The sequence below is a fragment of the Melozone crissalis genome, unplaced genomic scaffold (assembly GCF_028551555.1).
Source record: "Melozone crissalis strain CALT ecotype California unplaced genomic scaffold, PUWL_Pcris_2 ptg000034l_1, whole genome shotgun sequence".
NCBI classification, from domain to species: domain Eukaryota; kingdom Metazoa; phylum Chordata; class Aves; order Passeriformes; family Passerellidae; genus Melozone; species Melozone crissalis.
Window position 1 is genome coordinate 2368321 of NW_026535812.1, and position 25657 is coordinate 2393977.

Consider the following 25657-nt stretch of genomic DNA (forward strand, 5'->3'; position numbering starts at 1 on the left):
CACTGCAGACATTATTCACTCCACATTTAAGTCTTTTATCTGCATGCCAAGTGTTAAATTATATTGGGTTACTGTCTGTATCATTCTATTTTTACTGCAGCCCTTCACAGATTAAGATTCCAATCCTTTGAATTTAGTAGGATTTTGACAGCAATTCAAGCACTGTAAGTCTCAGCTCTGTCCACCTAATTGTGGCACAGGGATTTCCAAGCTGCCCAAGTGCCTAGAGAAGCTGTGTTTACCTGCTGTGTGCATCCTGTCCCCGGATCCTTGGCAGCCATCCTCATCATCACAGTCTCCACTCGACTCCATCTCCTCACTCCTTCCAGCCCCACTGCCAGCATCCCGGGGTCCCCATCTCTCCAGCTTCAGCTTGGCCTTCTCAGCATCCAGCTGAAATGGAAGAAGTGACAAACCAGCCATGGTCAGAGCATTCACACAGCTCCTACCCCTGGCACCCATCTGGTTTATTCAGCAACAAACACTTTCTCAGGCACTTTCAAGAGAGCTCCTCAAGCTGGAGGCTGTTTCTGGCAATTCAAATATTCTGGAATAACACACTATGCAACCAAATGTTCTGCACCATAGATGACCAGGGGCACTTATCAACCTTTTAATTGAAAATATCACATCTACCAATACCACCACAGGGAGTGCTGCTCCTGCAGCTGGGGAGTCTTTGCTTCTTTTCTGCCAGGATCAGGATTAAATGTGTGAGATGGAATTTTGTGTTGGGATTCAGATGTTTATTAGTTCTTATCTATTTTACAGTCTCACAAACTCTGAGTTCTACAGCACTTCCCTCTAACAAACTAAAATGGAGTCCTAGCTCTCTTTCTCTACAAGGCCTTTTAAGGATAAAGTGTCTAATTAAGAAATGACACCTAAATTATTTTTACTTTTAACCCAATAACCAACTACCTGTGCCCACAATGGGGATTTTTTATCCAATTACACAAAACCAACCAAACCCATGGAGAAGATGAAGAAGAAGGAGCAGCATATGCCCTAAAACATCTATCTTGCTTTATATATATATATATATTGCTATATTCTAAACCCTTAAACTCTAATTATTAATTAATTATTAATTATGATTTTCAGAGACAAATTAAAAAAAAATATTACACATTTCTATTCAAACTCCACAGCCACAGTCCCAGTTCTGTCATTCCAGTTTGGAAGCTTCTCCCCAGGCTCAGGTCAATGCAGTGTTCTCCTGGGGGTCAGTGCCTGGCAGCACAGAAAGTTTGAAATTCTCAGTAACCAGGGTTCCAACACACAGCTTTTCCTTTGCCATGCTCAGTTTGGGGAACACTCGTTAATGATGGTACAACCTGCCAGCTGTCCAAGTATTTGTTTTGAGGGATTTACAGTTGAAGACCATGACAAACTTCACAGCTGAGGGCATTTGCTACTTTTCATGATGGGCTTGGTCACTTGGAAACCTTGGCCCTGGATATGATTTTTAAGATGTCTGTTCCAACTGCAAGTTGTTCATTAGAGTGTTTCCAGGACTGAGCACAGAATAAGAAAACCTTTTCTAAAATAAATTTCAATCTATCACACCAGGTCATGGTTGCTCTAACAGCATATTTACCCCCCAACACTCAGCTTTTTGATGTTTAGATAACTCTTTCTCCTGCTGTCACCACAAACAGCTGCCTACTAGTAGCACTGTGGAAATAAATGATTTTTCAGCTCTCTGGTAGTTCCAAAAGATGAAAAATCCCATTTCCTTGGGAGTGAATCTAAACCCAGCCTGTGCATGTCACACCAAAAGCAGCACTACCTGGGGGAAAGAAAAAATCCAAACCCAAATGGCTTAGACTAACAAATTGGGTTATAAGGCAAATATTCATCAAGCAAGAATGGTCCAGGAGAAGCCTGAACCTTTCCCCCACACCTGAGGAGCACTGACCAGATGGAAAAACTGCTCTCAAAGCCTCTGCAGTGCTGCCAGACTGGATCTATCCAATACCCTTCAGCACAAGAATCTTCCTCCCAAAGCCCTCCAGATCCATTTCAGGCTTTGTGATCTGCTTCATCCCAGAGGACTGATTATTCTTGGTACTGAGCAAAATGTACTTTGAAATGTAACACTTTGGAGATTCAAACACTACAAAGGAGCAGTTCTGGGAGCTGGGGGTGAACTGGAGCACAGGGCTAATACAACGGTATTAACTGTGCTGAAAGGATGGTGATGGATGCAGCAGTTTCTCTGCAGTGGGAAGTTTTGTGTCACAGTCTCCTTCTTCTTCAGGTGCTGCCAAATGCTTGGAGCAGAGATCTGGTTCTGTGGAACAACAGATGCCAACTTCTACAAGGCAGAAGTCAGGAAATTCTGCACCCTCTCCCTGCAGAGCTCAGTTTGCTCCTTCTGAAGACACAAATAACTGCACAGGGCACTGGGAAGATCAGCAAGTGGGAGGAGAGGGCATGGACTCGATGGGGAAGCACGTTGAGCACTCTCTAATTGTTACTGCATGTCTGGTTTTTATAAACAAGTTGCTTAATGTTGAGCCCTGGTATTCACAGCCATGAAAACCCATGTGACAGCAATACAAAACAACATTTTTGTTAAACAATTGGAAACTTTTGCCTATGAGGGAGAAAGATAGCTCAGTTCTTTCACAAATTTATTGTGTCCTGGTCATATTAGAAAAGCCTCATCCATTCTTAGTTATAATTCTTCAGAATGAAAAGAAATGTCTAAGTGGCAAACAGAATAGACACAGAATTTAATAAAGGCTTTTAATGACTGTTTGCAAGTCAGAGCAGAAATGTTTACTGCCTGTTAAGGCACTCCCCCTCTGCAAAGATCTGATTTCATTCATTGCCCATGGCTCAGATCCTGACCTCTGCTCAAAACAAGCAATACTTGAACCAAATGGGTCCCAGCTCCAAGGAGGAAGCTGAGCTTTCCAGCATGGTGCACTGCAGCATTTCTGGGTTCTGGTGCCTTCACTGCAGCAAGAGAGGAGCTGGAGCTCAGATCTGCATCTCCTCTGTACCTCTGAAGGTGCATCCTGCCCTTCCTTGGCTTCTCAGCAGAGAGGGGCCACCAAATGACCCAGAGCCCTGGTATCCAGGTTCACCATGACCACATCAGCTCAGGTGTGACCCACCTTTTCACCTTGGATACCTTTTCCCAGCCTCTTCACAACAGGGCTTTTATGTCCTGTGGCTACCACTCACCTAGAATGATGGACCAGAGCCTGACTCTGAGCATCCCTAAAGCTTTATCTATAAATAAACTCATTCCAGGAGATGGGACAGTGTAGCCCCTTCAGGGAGGAGCTCCAGACACACCAAGCATCCCTGTTGAGAAGGCAATGTCACCATTTCTCAGTGACTGCTGTGACCCAGCATCCTTCTCTTTTCCACATTCGGAAGGCACATTCAGTAGCAAAGCTGTCCTTTGGCTACTGCCACAGGACTCCAGTGAGATCAGTGTTTCAATAGCAAAGCTTATGGCAGCATGTCCCAGTCTCTTTTTTTCACAGAATAACAGAAACCTGTCTCAAAGGCCCGAGACTGCACCCTGGAGGTGTTTAACAAAGCCTGGACAAGGCACTCAGTGCCATGGTTTGGTTGGTGAGGAGGTGTTAGGGCACAGGTTGGACTAGATGACCTTAAAGGTCTTTTCCAACCTAGATCATTCTGTGATTCTGTGAAAATAGCACTGACTGCATCAGGATGAACTGGGAGCTTTAGAAGACCAGAATGGAAGACATTAATAATAATTTTTGACTCTCTGGTCCCAGGGGTTGGGTGTGGGCAGGGAATATCTGCTGTGCTTGGTGGCTGTGGGACTGCAAGGTCCCCAGCAGAGGAGCTGGAGCTCAGCTGAAGGTTCAGGTCATCTTCAGAGACAGCCTGGCAGACACAGCTCTGTTAGAAACCTTGAACGACTCTCCAGGCACTGCCACCAAGCACAAATCCTCCTGCTTCCCCAGATGGCTGTGGGGAGAAGCAGAGTGCCTTGCCCTATTTAACACTGGGGAGCAGAGATGGGAGTCAGATGTGGCATTTCTAGCACTGCTTAAGAGCCGCTCTTAAAAACCACCTTATTTTGGTGGCTCTTTCCCTGCCAGCTGACAAATGATGCTATCCAGCCAGTCTGGCAACTCTGCACAACAGCTCCTGCCTGGCAGTGCCCTGTCCTGGTGCTCAGAATTGATGCTTTCGTTAAATAATTCTGGGCCCTGGAGCCTGTGCCTTTACCTTCACAAAGCACAAGATTCCAGGGAATACTGGAATCTGAACAGCTTAAAAATTAAGTCTTCAGGTTTTTGTGAAAGATTTTTTTTTTCCCCTCTTGAAAAGGTTATATAAATAGATCAATAAGAGTTGTACAGTCCAACTGGAAACTGACTCAAATCAGGAATTTTCCCAACTGCAATAAGCTTTGGATCAGGTTCATAAACCTCTGAAGGGTTTCTGAGAAGCTCTATACTGCTTCTGTGGGGAGCTTTTAGTGTCTGTATCTGACTCAGCTGAAAGGCAAAAATCACATATTACTATTCAGCTCTGAGTCAGACACAGATGACTCTGCTGCATGGATTTTATTTATTCCAGCAAAGGTCCCAACCTTAAGTGACTTTAAAACAACCCCAAGTTCTGCTGACATAAGGTTTTCTGGAGAAGAAAGAAATCATATGAGAGTGGCTCCTGTCTTTCTCCCCTGTTAATACTTCATGATGTAGCCCACACTTTCCCAGTCACATAAAAGAGTGCTTCAGACTTCAGAGGCTTCAAAGAGACCCTGACACAGAATCCCTGAGCTCTCCACAATGACTCTAACCCTAATTCTCCCTCTGAACACAGGTGTGGCAGAATACAAATTCATTATTGTGGTTTTTCATGAAGCCACGTTCCACTTGAATACTTCCACACCTTAATGAAATAATAACTGCTTCCCTCCATGGAAACTATTGTAGAAAAAAGTGCCAATTTCTATCTGTTTCATTGATCAGTCTATTTGCATCATATATGCATGTGTATGATTTCAAGCTGTAGGATAATAACCCCATTTTATCAGAAAATAGGTTTTAAAAATTATATTTTACACCACAGTTTCAGACTTCCCAAGTCAATGAACACAATGAAAATATATAATTATATCTATAAAATTATATAATAATTTTATGTATAATTTATATATAAATTATATATATTAATTTATCTATAAATTATAAATATATAAAAATATATATATTTATCTATGTAGATATATTTTAAATATAATTTTATATAATATATATAGATTATATATATTAATTTATCTATAAATGATATAATATATAATAATATATTATTATATATAGTAATTATATAATATATGTATAATAATTATATATATATAATTATATAATAATGAAAATATTCTCTTTGAATAAAGCCACTTAAAAGTTGTGTGCTTGGAATATTCAGAGAGAAATTCCATAGAATAATTGTTCCAGAGGGATTTGGTAATGAGTTTTCTACATGACAGATTGCACTGTGAGTGCTTTTTCCTTCTGAGGACTCAGCTCTGAGGTGAAATGTGGCTTGTGTCCACTCCCCATGTGAGCACACCTATCACTCTCTGGTGTTTCCAGTGGGAGGAAAAACCAGCTGATTCTACACTGCCTTTAGGAACTGTAAGCTAAACATGATTTTTTCTCAAGGTACTTACAAGTAGCTGCCTTTTTCAGAGTGCTCTAGTGACATAATAGTGACAGAAATATGACTTGCAGAGACAAAGGTTTTGCCAGCTTATGCACAAATAATGCACAAAGCCTCATCTTGAAAAGAGTCATAAATGACTCAATCCTCCCATTCATTTCTTTAAAAATAAAAATAAAAAATCCTTTCTCAACCATTATTAGGTCAGAAATGACTACAACTGGAAAAGACAATGTGCCTTTGTTTCTGGCCTGTTATATACATTTTTTGTTAGGAACTGACATACTGCTTTAGGCATAAAGCTGCATTTCACTGGTGCCTTGTGACTGAGCAGATGTTCTGTCATTTCACAAAACAATAGCAACATAACAAATTTTCGACACAACTGCCATGTATACGCTTATTCCAAGTGGGACCTCTCTGAGATAACATTTATGGCTCATTTTCCTCCACATATGCTCTTATCTCCTTTATGAAAGCATTTGGCAGTTGCTTTTTTCCCCCTTCTTTTCATATTATCTAGCACTCATCTATTACAATGTAAGTAAGGAAAATAAATTTATTTAGCTTCAATTTTGTGAGATATTTTCTTTGGTTCGTTCTTCCTTTGTCTCTGTTTCACAGAAACCCAAAAAGGCCTGAAGAATTATCCCCTCCTAGTTTCTTCAGGAACTGGTACAGCTCAAGAAGGTTTCTCCTGCTATCACCATGAACAGCTGCCTAAAAGCAGCACTGTGGAAATAAATGATTTTTCAGCTCATTGGTAACTCCAAAAGAGCTCCAAAATCCCCTTTGTAGCAGAAGGGAACAGACATCCGACCTTCTGCAGCAACCAACACCCCCAGCCCTCCTTCTGCTGTTTATTCAGATCCTTCCAATAACCTTTCATGACACATCCTGCTTCACAAGTCACCTGGACACATTACAATAATTTAAATGAACAGCTATACATAATTTATGGGGCACACTTATGGGCTGACAATGGCTTTGGAATTTTATCCACGTCCCTCCAGAGCAGACCTTTTCAGCTCAGGAACTGGACCAACACTGGTAAATTCCTTTGTTCTGTGGTTTTCTCTCCAGCCTAAGCACCTCACATTTACATGCATTGATATTTGTATTTATTGTCTGTACCCATGCTCCTAGAATATATAAATATATATATAATATGCAAAATAAACAATATATTTATTTTATATATATTTTAATTTGCATAATTTATATTATATGCAATATGTATATTTTATATTCAATATATATTTATTTTATATGAAGAGAAGGCTCTCTTGAGGCACATGGAAACATGCTAAGTGCTAGACTCAGAAAGTGGGGCCTGACACTTTGTTTTGCCCTCTGCCTTAGTTTATCTCCTCTCAAGGAATTTCAAAGTTCGTTTTCCATTTTTGGCAATTTTTTTCCTCAGGTTTTTCTAATTTGTTCTCCCACCAAGTTTCTCAGAATAACCCTGCCCTCTCTGTATTGGTTTGGGACACTGCAGCTCCCCACAGAGCCACCTTTTGCATAAAGTGCACCAATTTCTGGTAGAGCAGGACAGACTTACAGATCCAGCAGCAGGAGGGACACACTGACAGAAAGCTTCCTTGGGATCACTGCATGTGGCAGGGGAAATGACACAGCTGCTTCTAATTCCTTTTCCATGTTGTTCTTCATCTCCTGCTTCATTCTAGGATTATTTTGTTCCAAGTATGTTGATTATTTGACCAACCCTCCCACTATTTCTGAGCATCTCCAGCAGGAGTTGTACATCTTCTGGGAAGGTCAGGATTTGTTTTCTGATTTTATCCATCTTTTTTTCAGCCAAAAAGCTGTTGGAATTGGTATTTTGATTTGTTTTGACTTGCTTTTATTCACATCAAATCACTAAATTACTGCTTTCAGAAACAGCATCTGTATTCCTACAATGGCTTTAGATTCTTATGGTTTCAGTGGAAGCTTCTTGCAAACATCCCTTTATTTTCTCTGTGTTTCCCTCCTAATTTTAAAGCCTTAGCTTCTCCACTTTCCATCCTCTTTCATTGAGGCTTTGTATTTGCACATATCTGTCTCCACCTGTGATTCCTTTTTGCTCTCCTTGTTTATGCAGATTGACTCATTACCCTCTTCATGATATTTTTATTGCCAGTTGACACACTGGATACCTACAAATCCACACTTTCACTTATCTTTGACTACTTTTCATCTCTTCTCTGAGTCCTTCCTCCAGCCTGGCTGTGTCTCTGTGATTTCCTGGACATTCCACAGCAGATCCATACCCCAGAGCAGAGGAGCTAAAAGCATTTATTTCTTCCCGGTTGGGTTACAAATGTTTCAGCAGGAATCTGAAGATGGTTTTTAGAGATTCACTTTGTTACACTGCACAATTAATGCTTCTATTTTTGCAGTTTATGGTTTCTGTTTTCCAACTGCTTATCCAAGGAGAGCTAGGAGACTGCTAGCACCAGGAGCAGCTCAATATTCACTGAATTTAATTACACAAGATACAAATGTTCTCATATTTACTGATTTCACTGTGAAGGAGCAACAAGAATGTGCACTCACAGAATCTTACACTACTAGCAAGAGCTTCCTAGTAACAGTTTGGGTAAAATGTCACCCAAAAAGCACTAATTCTGACTAGTTGTAAAGTGAGCACGAGTTAAAAATGCTTATTCCAGTTAAAAATGTGCTTAAACAGATGTTTACAGAGAAGAAAGAAAATCTGATCTAAATTCAGCAAGTCAATTGGGGCAAGGGAGCAGCAGAACCTCTCCCTGATGTCTGGGCTGCAACTTTCTGGTATTTTGTGATCCTTCTGATCTGGTATCTAACATGATTAACTCAGACATAGATATTGGGTTAGTCCCTGCCACAGGTGTGAGTTTCACCTTTAGACAGAAAATGTAGCCCAGTGTTGCCCAAAAGCATAACTGGCTTTTTAAGCTGCAGTACGTGTCGTTTGAAAATGGAGCATATGGCAAAAAAATCTGTCGTGTTACACTGAAGACTCTCTGCATCTTGTTAAGGTAAAAAGGAGGTAAACAATTGCAATAAAATTGTAATACTTTGTAATAAAAATGTAACATAAACATAATTATTGGTGAGGAATAGGCAGTAGTTGCTTACAAAAGACCTTAGACTCTTCAAAGTAGTTCATTTGGGGAGAAAAAAAACCCCTTTAGACAACATAGTGTACTTTCTTCCAAAAATAAAACCTGCTTACAAAAGACCTTTTACCCTTCAAAATAGTTCATTATTTGGGAGAGGGTCTGTTTGATACAACAGCTTCAGAGGCAGAGGGTTGCTGGGAGTACCCATAAGGTAGTGAGAATGATATAAAAACTACAGAAGTTTGATTTAAAGATTAAGAATGTAAATGACCAGAAACTGTAGGTATGTCTGAGTTTTTTCAGTGGGCTCTTGCTTACCCCTCAGCTCTCTGTGCATGATATTCACTACAGCATGGCTCAAATACCAAGTTTTGTATAGATAAAATATACTAAGATATACTACTTATAGAAAATATACTGTATTTTATATAGATAAAATGGTTTTATATATAAAACATTATATATTAAATAATATATCAATATACTATATTAAATAAATATTCTATATTATACTATTTTAAATAGATGAAATATTTTATATATATAAAATATAGTATATTTTATTTTGTATTTAGTAAAACATTCGAAGAGCCTGAGAAGACCATGCACAAAGATGACTGGGAGAATCTGGTTATTACTGGTAAAAGGTATTTTGCCTTTCCCTTAAATGCAGACATTCTCTGAGAATAAAAGAAGCATAGAAAAAAACAGGTGGAAACAAACATTTTAACTATCAGAGTGATGAGTTTTGGAAGCAGTCTCCTATGAGGAAGGTGGGGACAAAAATTCTCAAGCATTTGCAAGCCCTGGCTGAATGAATGGGTGAGGGGGGTTGCCTGTGATGTCAGTGAGCTACATGTGCTATTTCAGGAGGTCTCTTCCATATTTCTATCCTGTAGCTCTACACTCCACTGGTTTCTAATATTAGAAAACTGATTTGTAAAATCCCAAACCAGAACTATCCCCCATTAGCAATTAGGATTGGGTTTTTTCCTTGCTTCTCTGATTTCTATGTGGGAAAATTGTGTCTACCTAGCAAATTATGTCCATTCTTACTTCTAGGCTAAGAATGAAGCCTCTTAATTGTGCCTGAAGTCAAAATGTGGTTCAAAAAATGTATTAATTATTACTGGGGCTTAACATGGTTTACAAATGAGCTCTGACTCATCAGGGTTTAGATGTCTAATAATAGGCAAGGACCTTGTGTCTGCTCAGACTTGGGAAGTGTGAAATGAGAAGTGCTCACAATCAGCAGGCTGGTCACACTCCATCAGCCCAGGAATGGCACCCTTCTGCTAAGCTGCATGTTTTTATGGGCTAAGTGAGTAAACAGTGGCCAATCTCAATTGTCTAAGGAACACAGCCAACCTTTCTCCTTGCTTTGTACTCTGACAGCAATTACCTTTGTTATTTGCTGAGGGAAATGTTCATGACATGCTCCAGTGCATGTTAATTCTGTTTCATGTTCTTGGATAATTATCTGTTTTCAAGCAAATGATGTTGGGGAACATCATTTTCATACTATGAAAAGTTTGACATTTCATTGGAAAGACTTGTGAACAATCAAAGTCTCTCATTTCTTGGTAGTGCTCAACAGACCCAGGCTTCAAATTTGACATTTCGTGTTAAAACATGACAGAAGCAGGGATCTGCTTAGGCTCCTCCACACTAAATCACAGCAATAAAGCACTCAAATACAACATGGAATGAAGTATGGAAAATATGGAAAAAAATGGGTAATGATGTTTGTCATCCATTTAGGACATATCAATGCTGGGAGCTAAATCACCAATTATTCATTACACAAGCTAACCAGCTTTAATGACACTGCAACCCAAAGCCACACATAAAAATAATCTCACTGTCTCAGGGCCACCACGCTTCTCTGAAATCCTGAATATCATAAATATGTTGTATTATTTAGCAAGTGCCACATGTAGGAAAAGAAAGAGAAATTAAAGGATTGGAGCCTGTGCTGCTATGAATCAGCAAACTGAATTCTGTGGAGCTGCTCCAGTTTCTTCCACATGAAGGGCCAGCCCAGGTTTTTTCTGTTTGGGAAAGCATGGTGTTGTAACAGAACAGACAAATGCATTTCATGTTGCATAAGCCTGACAGAAGAAAAGAGTCTCTTTCCAGATGTTGTACTCCCATGGTTTCATGGCAACATCTGAGGACATGATTGAATGCTTTTGCTAGATCATTTTTATTTAAAAAGGGAAGAAGAGGGAAGAAAATAAACTTCTGCAAGCAGCAGCTGTCCCTGGAGCTTTTTTTCTTATGGTTTTTCCTATGGCTTTTCATTGATAGCTTCCAGGAAGGTTCTGTGCCCTCACAAAGACTGAGTTCACAACACTGTGTTTTTACCAGCAAGTCTCCCTCCTCACAGAACCCAGGATCTGTTAAATTTGATTAAAATTGGCTAAAGAGTAGATCCAGCAGGAGTGGCAGAGCTGAGAGGCAGGGACACAGCAGAGCACATTACATAAGCTGTGTTTGTTTATGAAACCAGGTTAAAACACAACGAGAGGGCAAACACCCAACTGCCCTCGGCAGCCCAGCAGTGAAATTTCTGGAGAGCAGGAAGAGCTCTTTGTCTGAGGCAGCTTTGCTTTTCCCCTCCCAGGTTTAAATTCTGTTCAGGCTCAGAACAGGCACAGTAAGTGGAAAAAGGTCAATGCATCGCTCTTCGTGGAATATCATCTGCTCCTGCTGCCTTTTGAGAGCCACTAACAAGATAATCTGATCACAAAGATCAAAAGCTCTCTCGTGGTGCACTGGGGAAACTGATAACTGCATCCTCCTATGCTGGATATCCTATAATTCAGGGCTGGGAACTGGCCCACATTTACCAGAGATGTAAAGTGGCTTTGAAAGTCTGTCTTTATCTCTCATTCACACTATATAAAGGAACTGATATTTCCTGGGAGAGAACAGGAATGTTCAGAGCAGGGCTGCAGACTTGTGCTACAGCACTTTACTGCAGGACTTATTTAAGCCACTGCACCACATCCAAGCAACGATCACTTGCCCTGGTGTTTTACACTTCTATTTTATACTTTTTAATTCAGAATGTTTTCTTGACAAGTGATTAAGCTCCCACTTAATCAAATAGAATAATTTTCACTGATGTATCTTCTGAGATTTCTGAATTTCTTCATTCCATTTTTTATTTCACCAAAATTTTAATTCTTTATTTAATTAAAACAATCATCCTATTTTCTCCATTGATGGGTCTAAATTAGATTCTGCTGTTGTACAGCTCTGTAGATCTTACCCAATTTCCAGCAGTGTTCAAAAGGAGCAAAGAAAAGATGTCAGCTCTGCTAAAGACCAGAGAGAATTCTGGACTGGAGCTGGCTTCTATTATTGTTAAGACCTAGTTTGGAATAGGTGAAAGTCCAGGAAAATGACCTGAGAAGTACTAGTGTAAGACAGTCAGTGGAAAACAAAACATTCTACTGATCTTGTTTTCCCCCTTCTCAGCAAGATGCCCTCCATTTCATTTGCATTTCATCTTTCTTGCCAGTCCCTCTTCACTGCTTACTCGTGACCCACCCCTCTTCTTTTTGCCTTCTCATGGAACATCATCCTTTTTCCTGCCTAAATGTGGTGATCATTCAGCTGAGCACGACGAGGGCTCTTGGTCCCTTCTGTCTGAATGCATCACTAGGTTTTACATGTGGAAGTTCTTGTCCTGGAGAGCATCCCTGGCGGGCTGCAGCAGCTCTGCCCAGCACACACTGAAGGCTGTGAGGACCCTTCAGTCCTGTGTCTCCTCCCTGCCTCAGACCTCTGCAGAACAAGGCTGCCCTGCCTTTTCATGTTGCTCTCTCACAGCTTCTGTACTGTTGGAGCCCTGGCTGCTGAGAATTTCAGACTTTCTGTGCTGACAGGCACTGACCCCCAAGAGAACACTGCATTTGACCTGAGGCTCTGGAGAAAACTTCCAAAATTGAATGACAGAACTGGAATTATGTGTGTATATTTTGAATAGAAGTGTGTAAATAACATGGTAAAAAACGTACAGTTTAAGGTTTTAGAATATAGCAATATGTATAAAGCAAAATAGAAGTTTTAGGGCGAAGGCTAGACCTTCTTTATCTTCTTCTTCACCTTCTTCCTTCTAGGTTTAGGTAGTATTGTGTAATCAGATAAAAAAAATCCATGTTGTGAGGCATGAGTAGTTAGTTATTGAGTTAAAAGTAAAAATTATTTAGGTGTCATTTCTTAATCAGACATCCTTAAAAAACCATATAGAGAGAGATGCAACTCCATTTTTTAGTTTGCTAGTAAAGTGCTACAAAACTTACAGCTTGTAAGACTATAATATAAATAAGAACTAATAAACATCTGAGTCCAAACAAGAAATACCATCTCATGATTTAATCCTGACCTTAGCAGAAAAAAGCAACAAAAAAATCCACACTGTGGTGGATTCAAAGACCCGTGGTCTGGGTCTTTGGAGTATTTCTGAGGTAATACAGCTACATTTAGCTGCTTAAATGTAACATGAAGTGTTATAGATGGATAATGAGATGATTGGCTCTCACAATTAAAATACAACTATTGTGTGAATGTTAAGAAAAGCTTTAGTGATGTACAGTTATGTTATTGTGCTTTAGATGCCCTCTGCTCTCCCCACAGTTCCCTTTCCCCCTGTATTGCTGCCATCACACAGCCTGGGCTGTCTGGGACAGGTACAAAGAAGCTGCACAGGTGTCCCTTGCATGGGGCAGCTGGGAATGGAAAAGCTTGGGGGTGCTCAGGGGGTGGGCATGGCAACAGCTGAGCTCCAATCCAGTGACAAGAAAGCAGTTTGCACTGATAAATGGCAAAGGAGAGCTGCCTGACAGACTTTGGGAGGGGCCAGGGCTGGCTGATGCAACCCCAGGGGTGTAAAACACTGAGCATCCAGCATCCATCTTGCAGGGAATTGGCCATGTGGTGTGCATGAGGGGCAGTTCCCAGCGCTGCAGCTTTTTCCTTATGTAGTCCTTTGTTATATTTTTGTTAAGGTTTAATAAACCTCTTTAAATTTTCAAAGTGAGCAGTTGTCTCTGTCATGAAGTATAGCAAGAAGCCTAATGTGTATTTGATAATATATCATTTTCATGTTCTTCAAGGTAAGATGGCTTTAGGACAGCTTACTTACATTGTGTTTATTGAACACCCCATGTGGGGCACCTGTCCTGCTGTCCTGTCCTTGTACCCCGTGTAGGGGTGCCTGTCCTGCTGTCCTGTCCTTGTACCCCATGTGGGGGTACCTGTCCTGCTGTCTGTCCTACTGTCTGTCCTGCTGTCCTGTCCTTGTACCCCGTGTGGGGTGCCTGTCCTGCTGCCTCGGGCCTGCTCTGAGGGGGAGCTGAGGTGTGACTGCACCCAGGGCTGGTTCTACCCCAAATCCTGCTCTGCTCCCCCTGAGCCATACCTGAAGGACAGCAATAGAAAACAAACCCAGCCTGGGATAAGCTGTGCCTTCCAAACAAAAAGCTGAGGGTGAGAGGCCCGGGATTTCAGGCCTGACAGCAAACACTGTCAGATTTCCTTCCTGGCAAGGCCCTGGCAGTGCAGTGAAGGACGGGCTGTGGCATTGTCACCCCACAGCTCAGAGCTGTGGCACTGTCACCTCACAGCTCCCGAGCTGTGGCACTGTCACCTCATAGCTCAGAGCTGTGGCACTGCCACCTCACAGCTCACGAACTGTGGCACTGTCACCTCAGAGCTCACGAACTGTGGCACTGCCACCTCACAGCTCAGGCAGCCGCACCTCTGATCCCCCAGGGTGGGTGTGTGCACATCAGCTCTGGGAGGAGCCATTGCTTGTGAGGCAAAAAGGATGATCTGAACAAACAAAGGCACACTCCCTGCCCTTGTCTTCTCACCTGATGCCTGAGCTATCACATTACCGAGCCCTGATTCTGCCCTAGGCGTTTTCCTAACCATGAATCTCAAAAGGCAGAGATGGCATGAAGAGACCATGAAGAATTGGCCCTTCTGGCACTGTGGCTTCCTCTCCTTCCCTGGCGCTGTGCTGAGCCCTGCCTGCCCTGGCAGCAGCCACACGAACCGGGGCTGGCTCTAACCCAGCTGGGAAGGAGCAGCATCCCCAAAGAACCCCGGCACCACCGCTGTATCTGGGGGAGTTGTTTGGTCTGGGTCTTTGAAGCATTTCTGAGGTAACACAGCTATATTTAGCTGCTGAAACGTAACGTGAAGTCTAGCAAGGAGCCCGCTGTGTATTTGGTCATCTGATCCAAATTAGGCATGAAAAAGAAGGGATCTATCTTTAGTTCGACTTCAAAGCCGCGGCCGGGGTTCCTGCTGTCAGGCAGGTAGGGCCGGCAGCGATAGCTGTGATTACAGCCGCGGGGACAGCTGGAAAGGCTCAGCAGCACTAATGCTCCCTCTGTCTCTTTTCCTGGCTGCTGGGTAAGTTATGGGGCAGGCCAGGCTATTCATTCCCATTACCCTGATGTCCTCAATGACTGACTACCAAATCAAAGCCTGCTCACTGATTTCATTCAAGGTGATCCCTCAAAAAATTTCCCCTCCCCAGTGCTGTCCCCAGCCCTCCCCATGCTGTCACAGGGCTCAACACAGAGACACAGCCACCAGCACTGACAGGGACACAAAGAGAAAAGTGCTACAAGCCTTTTTAGAGAGCAAAGTGGGCAAAAAGCCACTGTGGGAATTGTGTTAAGATCCACCTCCACCATAAAGCTCTCTGTTGTGCTCTCTGTCACCATCCCCAGAGCTTTACCTGGCCTCCTGTATTTGCAACCTCTGCAGGGACTGCCTACTCTTTTGGATTTATTACCAGCTTAGAGGGCTGTTCTTAGCTGGTCCCTTATTCCATTTGTAATAAACATGATTAATCATAATAATTAAAAGGATATCCCCCCTGCTTTTTGTTCTTTTATTGTTATACAGATGGTAGGTGGTTTTTTTCCTGTTTTCATTTCTATGCTGGGTTTTTCCTTTTAAATCTGAACTCAGCACCTCTCCACTGCAATGTAGGCATACATCAGACAAGTAAGTGCAATTTTAATAAGGGGAATGGTGCTTAATTGTGCCCATTTTTATAAATCATGTTTCCTCTTACTCCCCTTCATCTGACACATTACACTCCAGGTAATGTAGACTTACACCAGTTATGCCATGACAACACACATTGCAAGCTTTGTTGTGATTATTTAAATACACGGTGTCCTGATTCTTATTCATTTCAGCTGGTTTTTGTTAAAAGAGATGGCAATATGGAACCATAATGAAGGACCTTCTTGTCAAATTTAATCTTCAAGGAAGTTGGATTAATGTGAAGCACACAGCTGAGGTATCTGTGTTTTGAAGGGCCTAAGAGACTGTTTAATTGCTGCAATCTGTTGTGCCTCTCAGATCTATTTGTGAGGTGTTCAGCACGGTGTGTGCTTTGCTGATCAGCTCTTCCTTGTCTCTTTGTAATGAAGAAATGTTTTGTCTTCTGTCAGATATTAGAGCCACTGATATTTAAATGTTTAACAATGGGAAATGAAAGAATCAATATTAACAAAAGAATGAAAACAGTTATGATGATGACTGATACAACATCGTAAGGTGGTGTTTTACTATTTTATTATGTTTTGTTTATCTCTCTTCTGTTCATTAGCCAGAAGCTCAGGAGTTTTCTTTCAACACATCCTCTAATGCTTTCTAGAAAAAGGCAGTTTATAACCTCTAAATAAACTGTTACTATGGGCTGCAAACATATGTTTCATATATCCTTTCTTTGTGTCGACAGTGGATGTTTTACATTAGTGGTCTCTCTCAGAAGTTCCCATTTTTAAGATGTGTCTAAATTGTCTTGATGCAGGGAAATATGCAGCAATAGTTGATTATACCCCCTAATTCTTCTTAGTATTCTATCAAAAATGGGAATTTAGGTCACAACATGGGTGGGACTACCATTGGACCAGAAAGCTTTCATAAATGTTGATTTTATACTAATAATAAATCATGCCTTTATTATCTTCATAGTAATCTAATACTTAAAATAAACATCTAGTATAGAGCAGACCAAGTCACTGCTCACTTGTAAGGAAGGGGAAACTGACTGAAGCAACCACATTTTGCTATAATTTTCATGAAGTCTCCCTTCTCCCTGTTGTATTTCTCCCACACCCTTCTGATGAGTAATACACATCCCAGATAAACACCCTGGGGCTTCTCCTCATCCATCCTATCCCTGCTGTGCTCCCACAGGCAAATATCTCCATTCCCCTCTCCCACCACTCTGGGGTTATTTCTTCCCCCTTTTACTGATCTCACACACTTTATTCTGCCTCCTCTCGCTGCCTGCAAAGCCTCCATCACTGCAGTTTGCTTCTCACATCTGCTCCCAGTCCCTTTATTCAGCTATGAAAGAGTGGAAGTACTCGGGGTGCTGATCTGGACTTGCTGCCTTTGTTAACTTTTTTTGTACTACAACTCCCTTTGTACAGTGTCTTCTAAATTGCGGTGTACCTGATACTGGGAGCATGATTTAATCTCGTTTAACTCTCTGGAAGTTAGTGCAGCCTGCAAGATCAGAACTAACCACTCTCAGGCTACTCATTTTCACAGACCATATTAGTCAAGAGTTTTTTCATTTCCCGTTCAAGTGCCAGAACTGCCAATGGAAGGTGAGAACTAATGATCTACCTCCAGAACAGACCTTAATATTTAATGGTCCATGATCACTATTTAATTTGGACCAATCCCATACTGTACGCCATAGAGGTCTCTCTCTACTGTTCCACATCTGTTAAATATTTTAGATATTTTAGCTTTATATTTATGTAGTTGAGGTGCAGTATAATAAAGCCTGTTAAAATCAAGAGTGTATGAGGTTATATTGGGTATTCTGAGAAAGACAGATTTAGCAAGCTTAATGGAAACCATTCACTCCTCTGTGGAGACATCACATTTGTTTCTCACAGTTTAGCACACTATGTTTAACTCAGTTTTTTCCATCAAAGGCAACTGATGTCTTCTAGCAACACATTCAGACATGGTTTCCTTGTTAGCTCCAGCTTCTCCAGAATAAATTAATACGACAGACAGAGGCATGCATGTGAAGGAGATAATTCTGTATACAAAATGACATCTCCATAAAAACATAAAGGAGCACAACTTACTGTCTACCGTCTACTGGAATCCTTCCTCCTAACTTCCTACTGGGCTTCTTGTTAACATTTGGGCAGCACATTCCCATTATGGCTATAAACTCTTGCTCTCATTTTCCTAAGCTTTAATCAGCCAGGAATGTCAGGCTAACACCACAGCAATTCCACCTAATTTTCAGCAAACTGTACCACAAAGCTTGAGTGTCATTAGGTGGATGGAGCATTACAGATGTGTCTCTGCCATCAGGCTTCTGTCCACAGCCCTCTGCTGTCAGCATTTTTGCTAAAATCGAGGCTTTTATCCTCAGGAAAGACTCCTACCCTGAAGCAGGACATCTGTCTTTACCAAAGGCCAAATTTCCTATTGATATTAGGGCAGGATTAGATGAGTGGAGACAGAAGTACTCTTAGATCACATCCTCACTGTTAGAACTGTGGACACCACAGTCTTGGAAGCAACTGAGAAATGCAGACCTGACCAAAAAAATGTAGGAACAACTCCCACTCTCACTCCTCACTAAAGTGCTTTAAAGTGATCTCACTGGGCAGAGGTACTGGGCAAGGCCTAATGATTAAAATGGATGACATAAACTTGGAATTTGAGCCATACTAGAACAAATAATATGATCCTCATGGACAGCTGAGGGGGAAGCAAGAACCCACTAAAAAGAAAAAGACTAGCAGACCTATCTACTATTTCCTATCATTTACATCCTTAATCTTTAAACCAAACTTCTGCTTCATTTATTTGTGCAATTAAGCAGATTATTTCATCACTGGCTGTGCACAGAGCTTGGAGGATTTAGTTAAGCTCTTAAGCAATTCTGAAACGTACTGCGAATACTTGTCCAAAAACGTGCCCATACCATATAGCATGGACAGGTAAGAGAGTTAATCAGAGAAGAAAAAAGCTGATGTTAAGGAGGAAATGCTCTCAGGGGACACTAACACAAAGCAAAAGACACATAATGGCTTGTGTGAATTACTTACAGAAGCATTTGCTCTCTTATTGCAGCATTAATCTTTGCAGTGGTGGGTTTATCCTCACCCCTGTCGTGCAGCAGGCAGGGAGCTGCAGGTCACCACTGCCTCCTGCCCTCCTTCAGCCACTGACAGCACTGACCTCCTGCAATTTGTGTAGGTTAACAGTGCCTCTGGCAGGGAGAGAAGGATTTTTTCCATCTCTCTTACAAGTACCATTCAGACAATGCAGAGAGTTTCACTGGGCCTCTCCCCATGTCCCGAAGTCTCCTCTTCTCTCCCCTTCCTTCCACAGGAACACACAAGCTAAGCTTGGCCATGTCCACCCTGAGTGCCACAGTCCAGACCCTTGTACTCATTCACATCAAGGGTCACAAGGACCTCTCTGTCCTCTGCACTCCTGCAGAAGGAAGGGCTGGATCAAGAAAATGTGGCACTACACAGACACAGGTGCAAAATCCCCCCCCCAACAAGTCCCCACATCGCTGTCTGGCAGTGCAAGGCCACATTTGCAGAGCTAGGTTTTTGTCCCAAGTAGAAAATTTAAAAAACCCTTCTGAATCTTGGAGGTGTCAAGCACAAAAAGGAGATAAACAACATCTGCTCTTCATAAAATAATAAATGCACCAAACTTTTCAAGCTAGAGGCTTCCCGGACGCAAAGCACAGCCCCACGTAACATGACCTTCCAAAAGAGAATTATCACCTCCTGATTTATACTTGCAATATCACATCTTTTCTGCATTAATTTCAAAGTGTATGATAATGTACTACAAGTCCTCAGAGCCGGAGTGAATTGCTGAATAGCTGGCTCGGGATCAAAGCGATCAGGATGCCATAAAAATGGCCCTACAGGTTGAGAGAGGAGTTCATCAGCCCAGTATTCTGCTCCTGATGGTGGCACAAATGTGATACTGCTCCGTGCCCTTTCAGGCAGTGTGTTCATCATGCTGGTGACAACAGGCAAAGGAATTCGCTGACTCCCTCCTTGAGGAGCTGAACTGCAGCTGGTGGTGAGCACTGTGGGACATGGGCCAGAGCAGGAGGTGTGACAGCCTCGGGGGCTCTCAGAGACAGGTGACAGCAAGGCTCCAGGAACCTGAGCCACGCTGCCTCCTCCTCCTCCTCAGGAACCTGCTGCTCTCCCAGCATTGAGGGCTGCCTGAGGGATTCCTCCCTACTCAGGCACCCTGAAGACTAGGATGGGCTGGACATGCTGGGTAGAGCTGAGAGCCATGAGGGAACTGCAGGCTGGAGCCCAACACCTCCAATGAGGATTTTCTCAATGCAGCTCTTGGAAACCTCCAGGTGAGCATGTGCCTGTCACATTGCTGCATTCCTGAGTCCTCCCATGGCCACAGCTCCCAGTGGGCACGTTTAGCATGGCAGGGCATTGATGCCTTGGGATTTTAGCTTGTATATTTTTCATGTATCTGTAGTCCTGCAATTCTTTAGTGTTTAAACTCCACACACAGTGTGAGCTGCTGCTTTCCCATTTTGTGCAGACACAACAATTCCTCTCCAGGCCTGGCAATCAAGGACACCTCACTGCCTCAGGCCTGAGAGATGGAAAAAAAAGTGAGTTGGGGGGAGCAAACTGGGGGTACATGGCTTCATTACCTGAAGCTGGAAGATTGACTCCCAATATGCAAATGGCCCAAAGTTATAAAAGTGTGAAAACCTGTGAGCCATGGTCCATTTTTGGGTGTAGCCCCTGTGGGGCTTTGTCTGCCCTAAATGTACCTGAAGGGCCTTCAATAAACAGAACTGCTTTTTATTCCCTTGATTTTGTTTGGCCTCTGTTTTTAGGCAGCCCAAAAAGGCATCAGCAGAGCTCCATGAGGGCTGTGCAGCAGGCCCAGCTGGCTCTGCAGCACCTGCTGCCACCAGCTCCTGTGTCCCCATGTCCCAAATACACCAGGGTGCCTCCTGCAGGACTCCTGAGAGCCTTTAAACAGCACAGCTGCAGATCTGCTCCTGCTGACCCTGCAAAGAGCCCATCAAAGGGCACACACAGAGACAGGAGAGAGCCCTGCATGTGCCTGAGCCCTGCTCCAGCACACGCCTGGGAGCTGGGAGGAAATGCAACCCAAAGTGTCCATTTGTAATCCCTGCTAGCTGCCATGAAATAAAACCAGGGGCGTAGAGGAAATGCCTGACTGATAGTGTAAGCACTCATGTAAATGTGTGCAGGCTGGCAGGCCGATTTTCATCACTCAGGCTGCTCTATTCTTTGAAGATATGTCACTTGCCTGGATCATGCAGCTGTGTGTTTGAAGCTCACACTAGTTGGACAACATGATTTGTTCATGATCTTAATGTTTAGCCCTTTCACGGAAAAAAATTCCAGCACTTCAAGCTTTTGTGAGTCTGAAAGGCTCATTCAGTTTTTACTGATCTGCCTTAGCTTTTCTATTTCAGTTATTTATTTGAAGCCTGAGCGGGCAATTTGATGAATGAAAGAGAGAGAGAGGATGGACAAGAAAGCACACAAATATCACACTGTATATAATTTTGCCAATTATCACGCAACAGTCCTCAACCAGTTGAGAAGATTTAGTATTTGCTACTACATGGGGTTTCTTTCATTTTCTTGTTGCTTTCCTCTTTCCTTATTGTTTATTAATCTATTCAATGAAGAGAGAATCTAATTTTAGAAACTGATCCTGATGGTTTTGCCTACACAGAGCAGTAGTTATGCTATGTTATCTTCAGGAAACCAATGTCCTGATCCAAGAAAATCAAAGCACTGGATTCCAGAGCCGGAGGGATATTCACTTCATTCAAGGCTCTTATGCAAAGATGTTGAATTTCTCACCCCTGCTTCTTCTGTGCATATTTTTACAATTTTAACCCTCTGCATACACACATGGCTGATTTCTTCCCTTGCAGCTCAACCAACACACAGGAATGTTAATAGTAAGATGCTGTTATTTCAGGAGTGTCACTAGTGCCAGCCCCACCCTGGGAAAGGTGGCTGTGGTGTCTCTCAGTGAGGCACGTAAAACACAAGACATCCCCTCAATGCAGTTGATTCTTCATTTGATTCACTGTGGGACTTCATTCTTTCTGAAGTGTCAGATTAATCTGGAAGTTAGACCCAATGCAACTCCTACTTTCTTGATGTGAGTTTGGCTATATTGCTTCCCTGGGAGGATCTGCCCCTACACAGCTACAAACCTGCTGGCTTCCCCATATGATAAAAAGGTATTTTTAGAGCACTCCTTGCACCAAAAAAAACAAACCTGAGGGAATAATTTAAATAAAGAATGGTCATTTTTACAGAGCTCTTAATGCCAGCCTATTTCCCAGCAAAGATTTTGCTGAATTTCCTGTTTTGTTCATCAGGACAATCTCTACACACAGTGCCATGTTATTTCTTTTCATTCTGTATTTTCCAGAGGGCTGCTCTACTGGGGAGTGTGAAATTTTGGCCTGAAAGCATTGACTATTTTTTGAAGCTAACCCTAAGCCTCTGAGCTACTAAATTATTTCTTAAGCAGAACCAGAACACTCCTCATTTAAGATCATTCAGCATCCTCTTGATTACAGTCTGTCATTACTTAAACTGCTGGAAAACTTTAGCTAGTCACTAAGTTTTACACGGATCGTATTTTGCTAGTAAAATTTTAGCTATGACATAGTTAAAGAGACATCTTTCATAGCTGCTGACTGAATATTAATCTGATTTTTTATTTCCACCAGACTCCATTAGAATGTAACTAAACATTAAAAATGAGCCCTGGATTCAGTGATGCTTATTCCCCCATTGCCCATCATTATGTGACTCCTGAGTCCTGTTTCTCTTCATCCCATTTGGGGTCCCATCCATCTGATTTATGGAGCAGGCTGTGGCAGGAAGTGGAAAGGAATTCTAAATCAGCACTCACTCGTCAGACTTCAATACTAAGTGCAAAATATCGTATTAAAGCAAGACTGAAAGCTTTCTTAGGAGAAAATACCTCCCTGCTCAGGGCTGCAAGGAGCAGCAGAGGTAATGGGATAAGTGGTCAGGAATTTTCCAACACTCAGCTGCTCTGCACCTGTGTGCCACCAGCCAGGGAGAGCTGGAGGCAGGCTCCAACATGCAGAGTACATTCCAGTTTATGACTTAATTGTGCTGAGAACCAGCACTGTTAGGCTGGATCAATGGTGCTGAGAGGAGCATTTCTACCTCTGGGAGCTTCCCACACTGATCTGCAATTACCCTGCAAACTGTCCACTTACTGCACTGTCCTGCAGGATGATGCCTTCTCCAAGAGACATTAAAGGGTTTCATTTCTGCTGCTCAGCTTTCTGTTCCATCTTAAACTTCCAAAGGATCCATGCTATCTGACATATGGTGCTTATACTATCTGCACTGCTGAATTACTGCTTCAAAAACGATACAAGCCTATTTTAATTAGATTTATGGGAAATCTTCCTAAGGCAAATTCTTCCCAGTTGCAATTACAGAGCACACCTGAGATAAAGGGATGGCAGCGGAAGGAATTATCTTTCTTTCAACATGAAATATAGTTTATTTGGCTATTTTCATTATCAAAAGAGGTAATAATATTTTCAAAAGAAGCCAAGTGCCTCATCTTTATGAATCATTAACTGTCTATCCATAAATATGCACAAAGCTGCAAGAAATAAAGGAAATGAGGTTTCCTGCCCTAAAGAGAGTACAAAATGATGCTATAGACAAACTTGCTGTGGCAGCAGAGCACTGGGGAACACCTATCACTTGAACTGTGTGTGCAGAATGAGCAAAGACTCAAAATTACCATGGCAAAATTTCCCTAAGATCTTTCAAGACAAGCGGATGCCTCTGGACTTTGGGTGCTGAGCCCTGGGAGTGCAGAACTGCCTCTCTTTGGGATGAATCCAACATGATGCCTCAGGTTTTGGCTTTTATATATTTCAGATTCTGGGCTGCTTTAGTGTGTGGGTCTGGGTTCATATCAGGGGATGGTGAGCTCTGTGCACAGAGCAGGGAGACAAAACAATTCCTGCTCCAGCTGGGCACCAAGGACAAATGATCCAAATCTCAGCCCAAGAGCACAAACACCGTGGGCTGGAGAGAGAAAAACAAGCAGGGTGGGACTGCATGGGCTAAAGCTGGAATGGGACAATGAACTGCAAGGTGCAAATGGAGCAGAACTGATCAAAGTGAGAGACCCCGTGCCCGGTCGTGCATTTTGGGACCATTTTGGTTCATCTTGGGTTCATTTTGTGCCCATTTTGGTTCACCTTGGGTGCAGCCCTGGCTGGGCTCTTGTGCTGCCCAAGATGGAGCCATAGAGGCCTTTTAATAAATCCCTGCTTTTTTCTTTAGCTCTGTCTGATCTCTGTTCTAGGTCAGCCTTCTCAAAGCATCCAATGCACCTTCCCAAGTCCTGAGCAGGGCCAGGAGCAGCAATCCTCTGTGAACCTGCCTCTCCCCATGCTGCTGACAGCCCTTTGCCCTTTTCTTCCCAGCACAGCCCCACCCCAGCCACGCAGAGGTAGCTCTCACACACATGAGAGCAGGGCAGTACAAGCAGAGGGAGAAGATGGGGTCAGGAAATAGGAGAAAACATGGAACCACTGCCTTTTGCTCTCTTCATTACTCAGAACTGAGCAGCCCCCCATCAGCATAAAAAGTTTGCCCAAAACAAGGCAGACATTGAAAGGAAACCCCCGCAATGGTGACTTCAGGACAGCCCTGCACTGACTTTGCAAGGCTTATACAAGAAGCAGTGCTTGTTTTTATCACTATATGCAGAAATGAAAATTGTATTTCATGCAAAAAGCTGCTCTGCTTAAATAGAACAGCTGATGAGAAGTAACCCCCTCGAATTGTGTTAACACCTGGTCCTTTTAGCTTCTGCTTTGAATGAGATTTTCCAGTTGCATTCTGAGTTGCTCAGGGATGGAGGCTGGGAGGGAAGTGCTGACACCCCCTTCCCACGGCTATGCTGGGAAAGGTACAGCAGTGCCATGTTTGGGGAGGGAGCTAAATGGAAGTCAGATGTTGTCACCAATATAAACCACAATTTTCAGCACAAAAGTTATCTTACATTTTTGGAAATGCAGTAACAGTAATGTTAAATTTAACAAAATGCTGGCATGTGACCTTCATGCAGACTAAGCACAGCTATATATGCAGATCCATGGCCTCAATTGCATTTTGTTAGGTAAAATCCCATGATATCTGCATTATTACACTATAAATGTAGCTTTTTTCTAAATATAATACATGTTAATTGTGGCAGATTTGATGTCACCAGGACAATGACCTGAACAGAACACTGCAACAAACTGCAGAACAACAAAAATCTACAGCAAACAAAAAATCCCAAATCAAGAATGAGAAGATCTTTAAGGTCCCTTTCAACCCAAACCACTCTGTGATAATATCTGTATTATACATCACCAGGGTATTAAATATATCTGACTGAACAAGGACCCTTGAATTCAGCATCTAAGACAGGCAGAGCTACATAACATGATGCAGGATCTAAGGAATTCCTTGTGCTTTCCCTACAAGTAAATATTTTAAAGTATTCATGTAAGAGCAGCACACGAGCTTCTTATGTGGAACTCTGGACCAGCTCTCTCTCATTAGCAACACTAAATCCCTGGAAAAACCAATACAAATATAAAATATTCCTGTCCTTTCAAACAGTGTTTTAAAATGTTTTTCAGGAACATGCAATTTTCCTAGCTGAGAATGGAATGAAAACTAAATAGAAACACGTGTAATCATTTCCTTAATAATGTTCTAATTTAC

The 25657-nt window shown here is 42.3% G+C and overlaps 1 protein-coding gene across 1 annotated transcript in view; it reads right to left on the bottom strand.

Annotated features, from left to right (window-relative positions):
• Window positions 1-25657, bottom strand: part of LOC128940944 (glypican-5-like) — a 372567-nt gene that overhangs the window by 97961 nt on the left and 248949 nt on the right. Inside the window, exon 8 of the mRNA XM_054282769.1 lies at window positions 243-393. Within this exon, the coding sequence (XP_054138744.1) occupies window positions 243-393 (151 nt within the window). The remainder of the gene's footprint in view (window positions 1-242; window positions 394-25657) is intronic.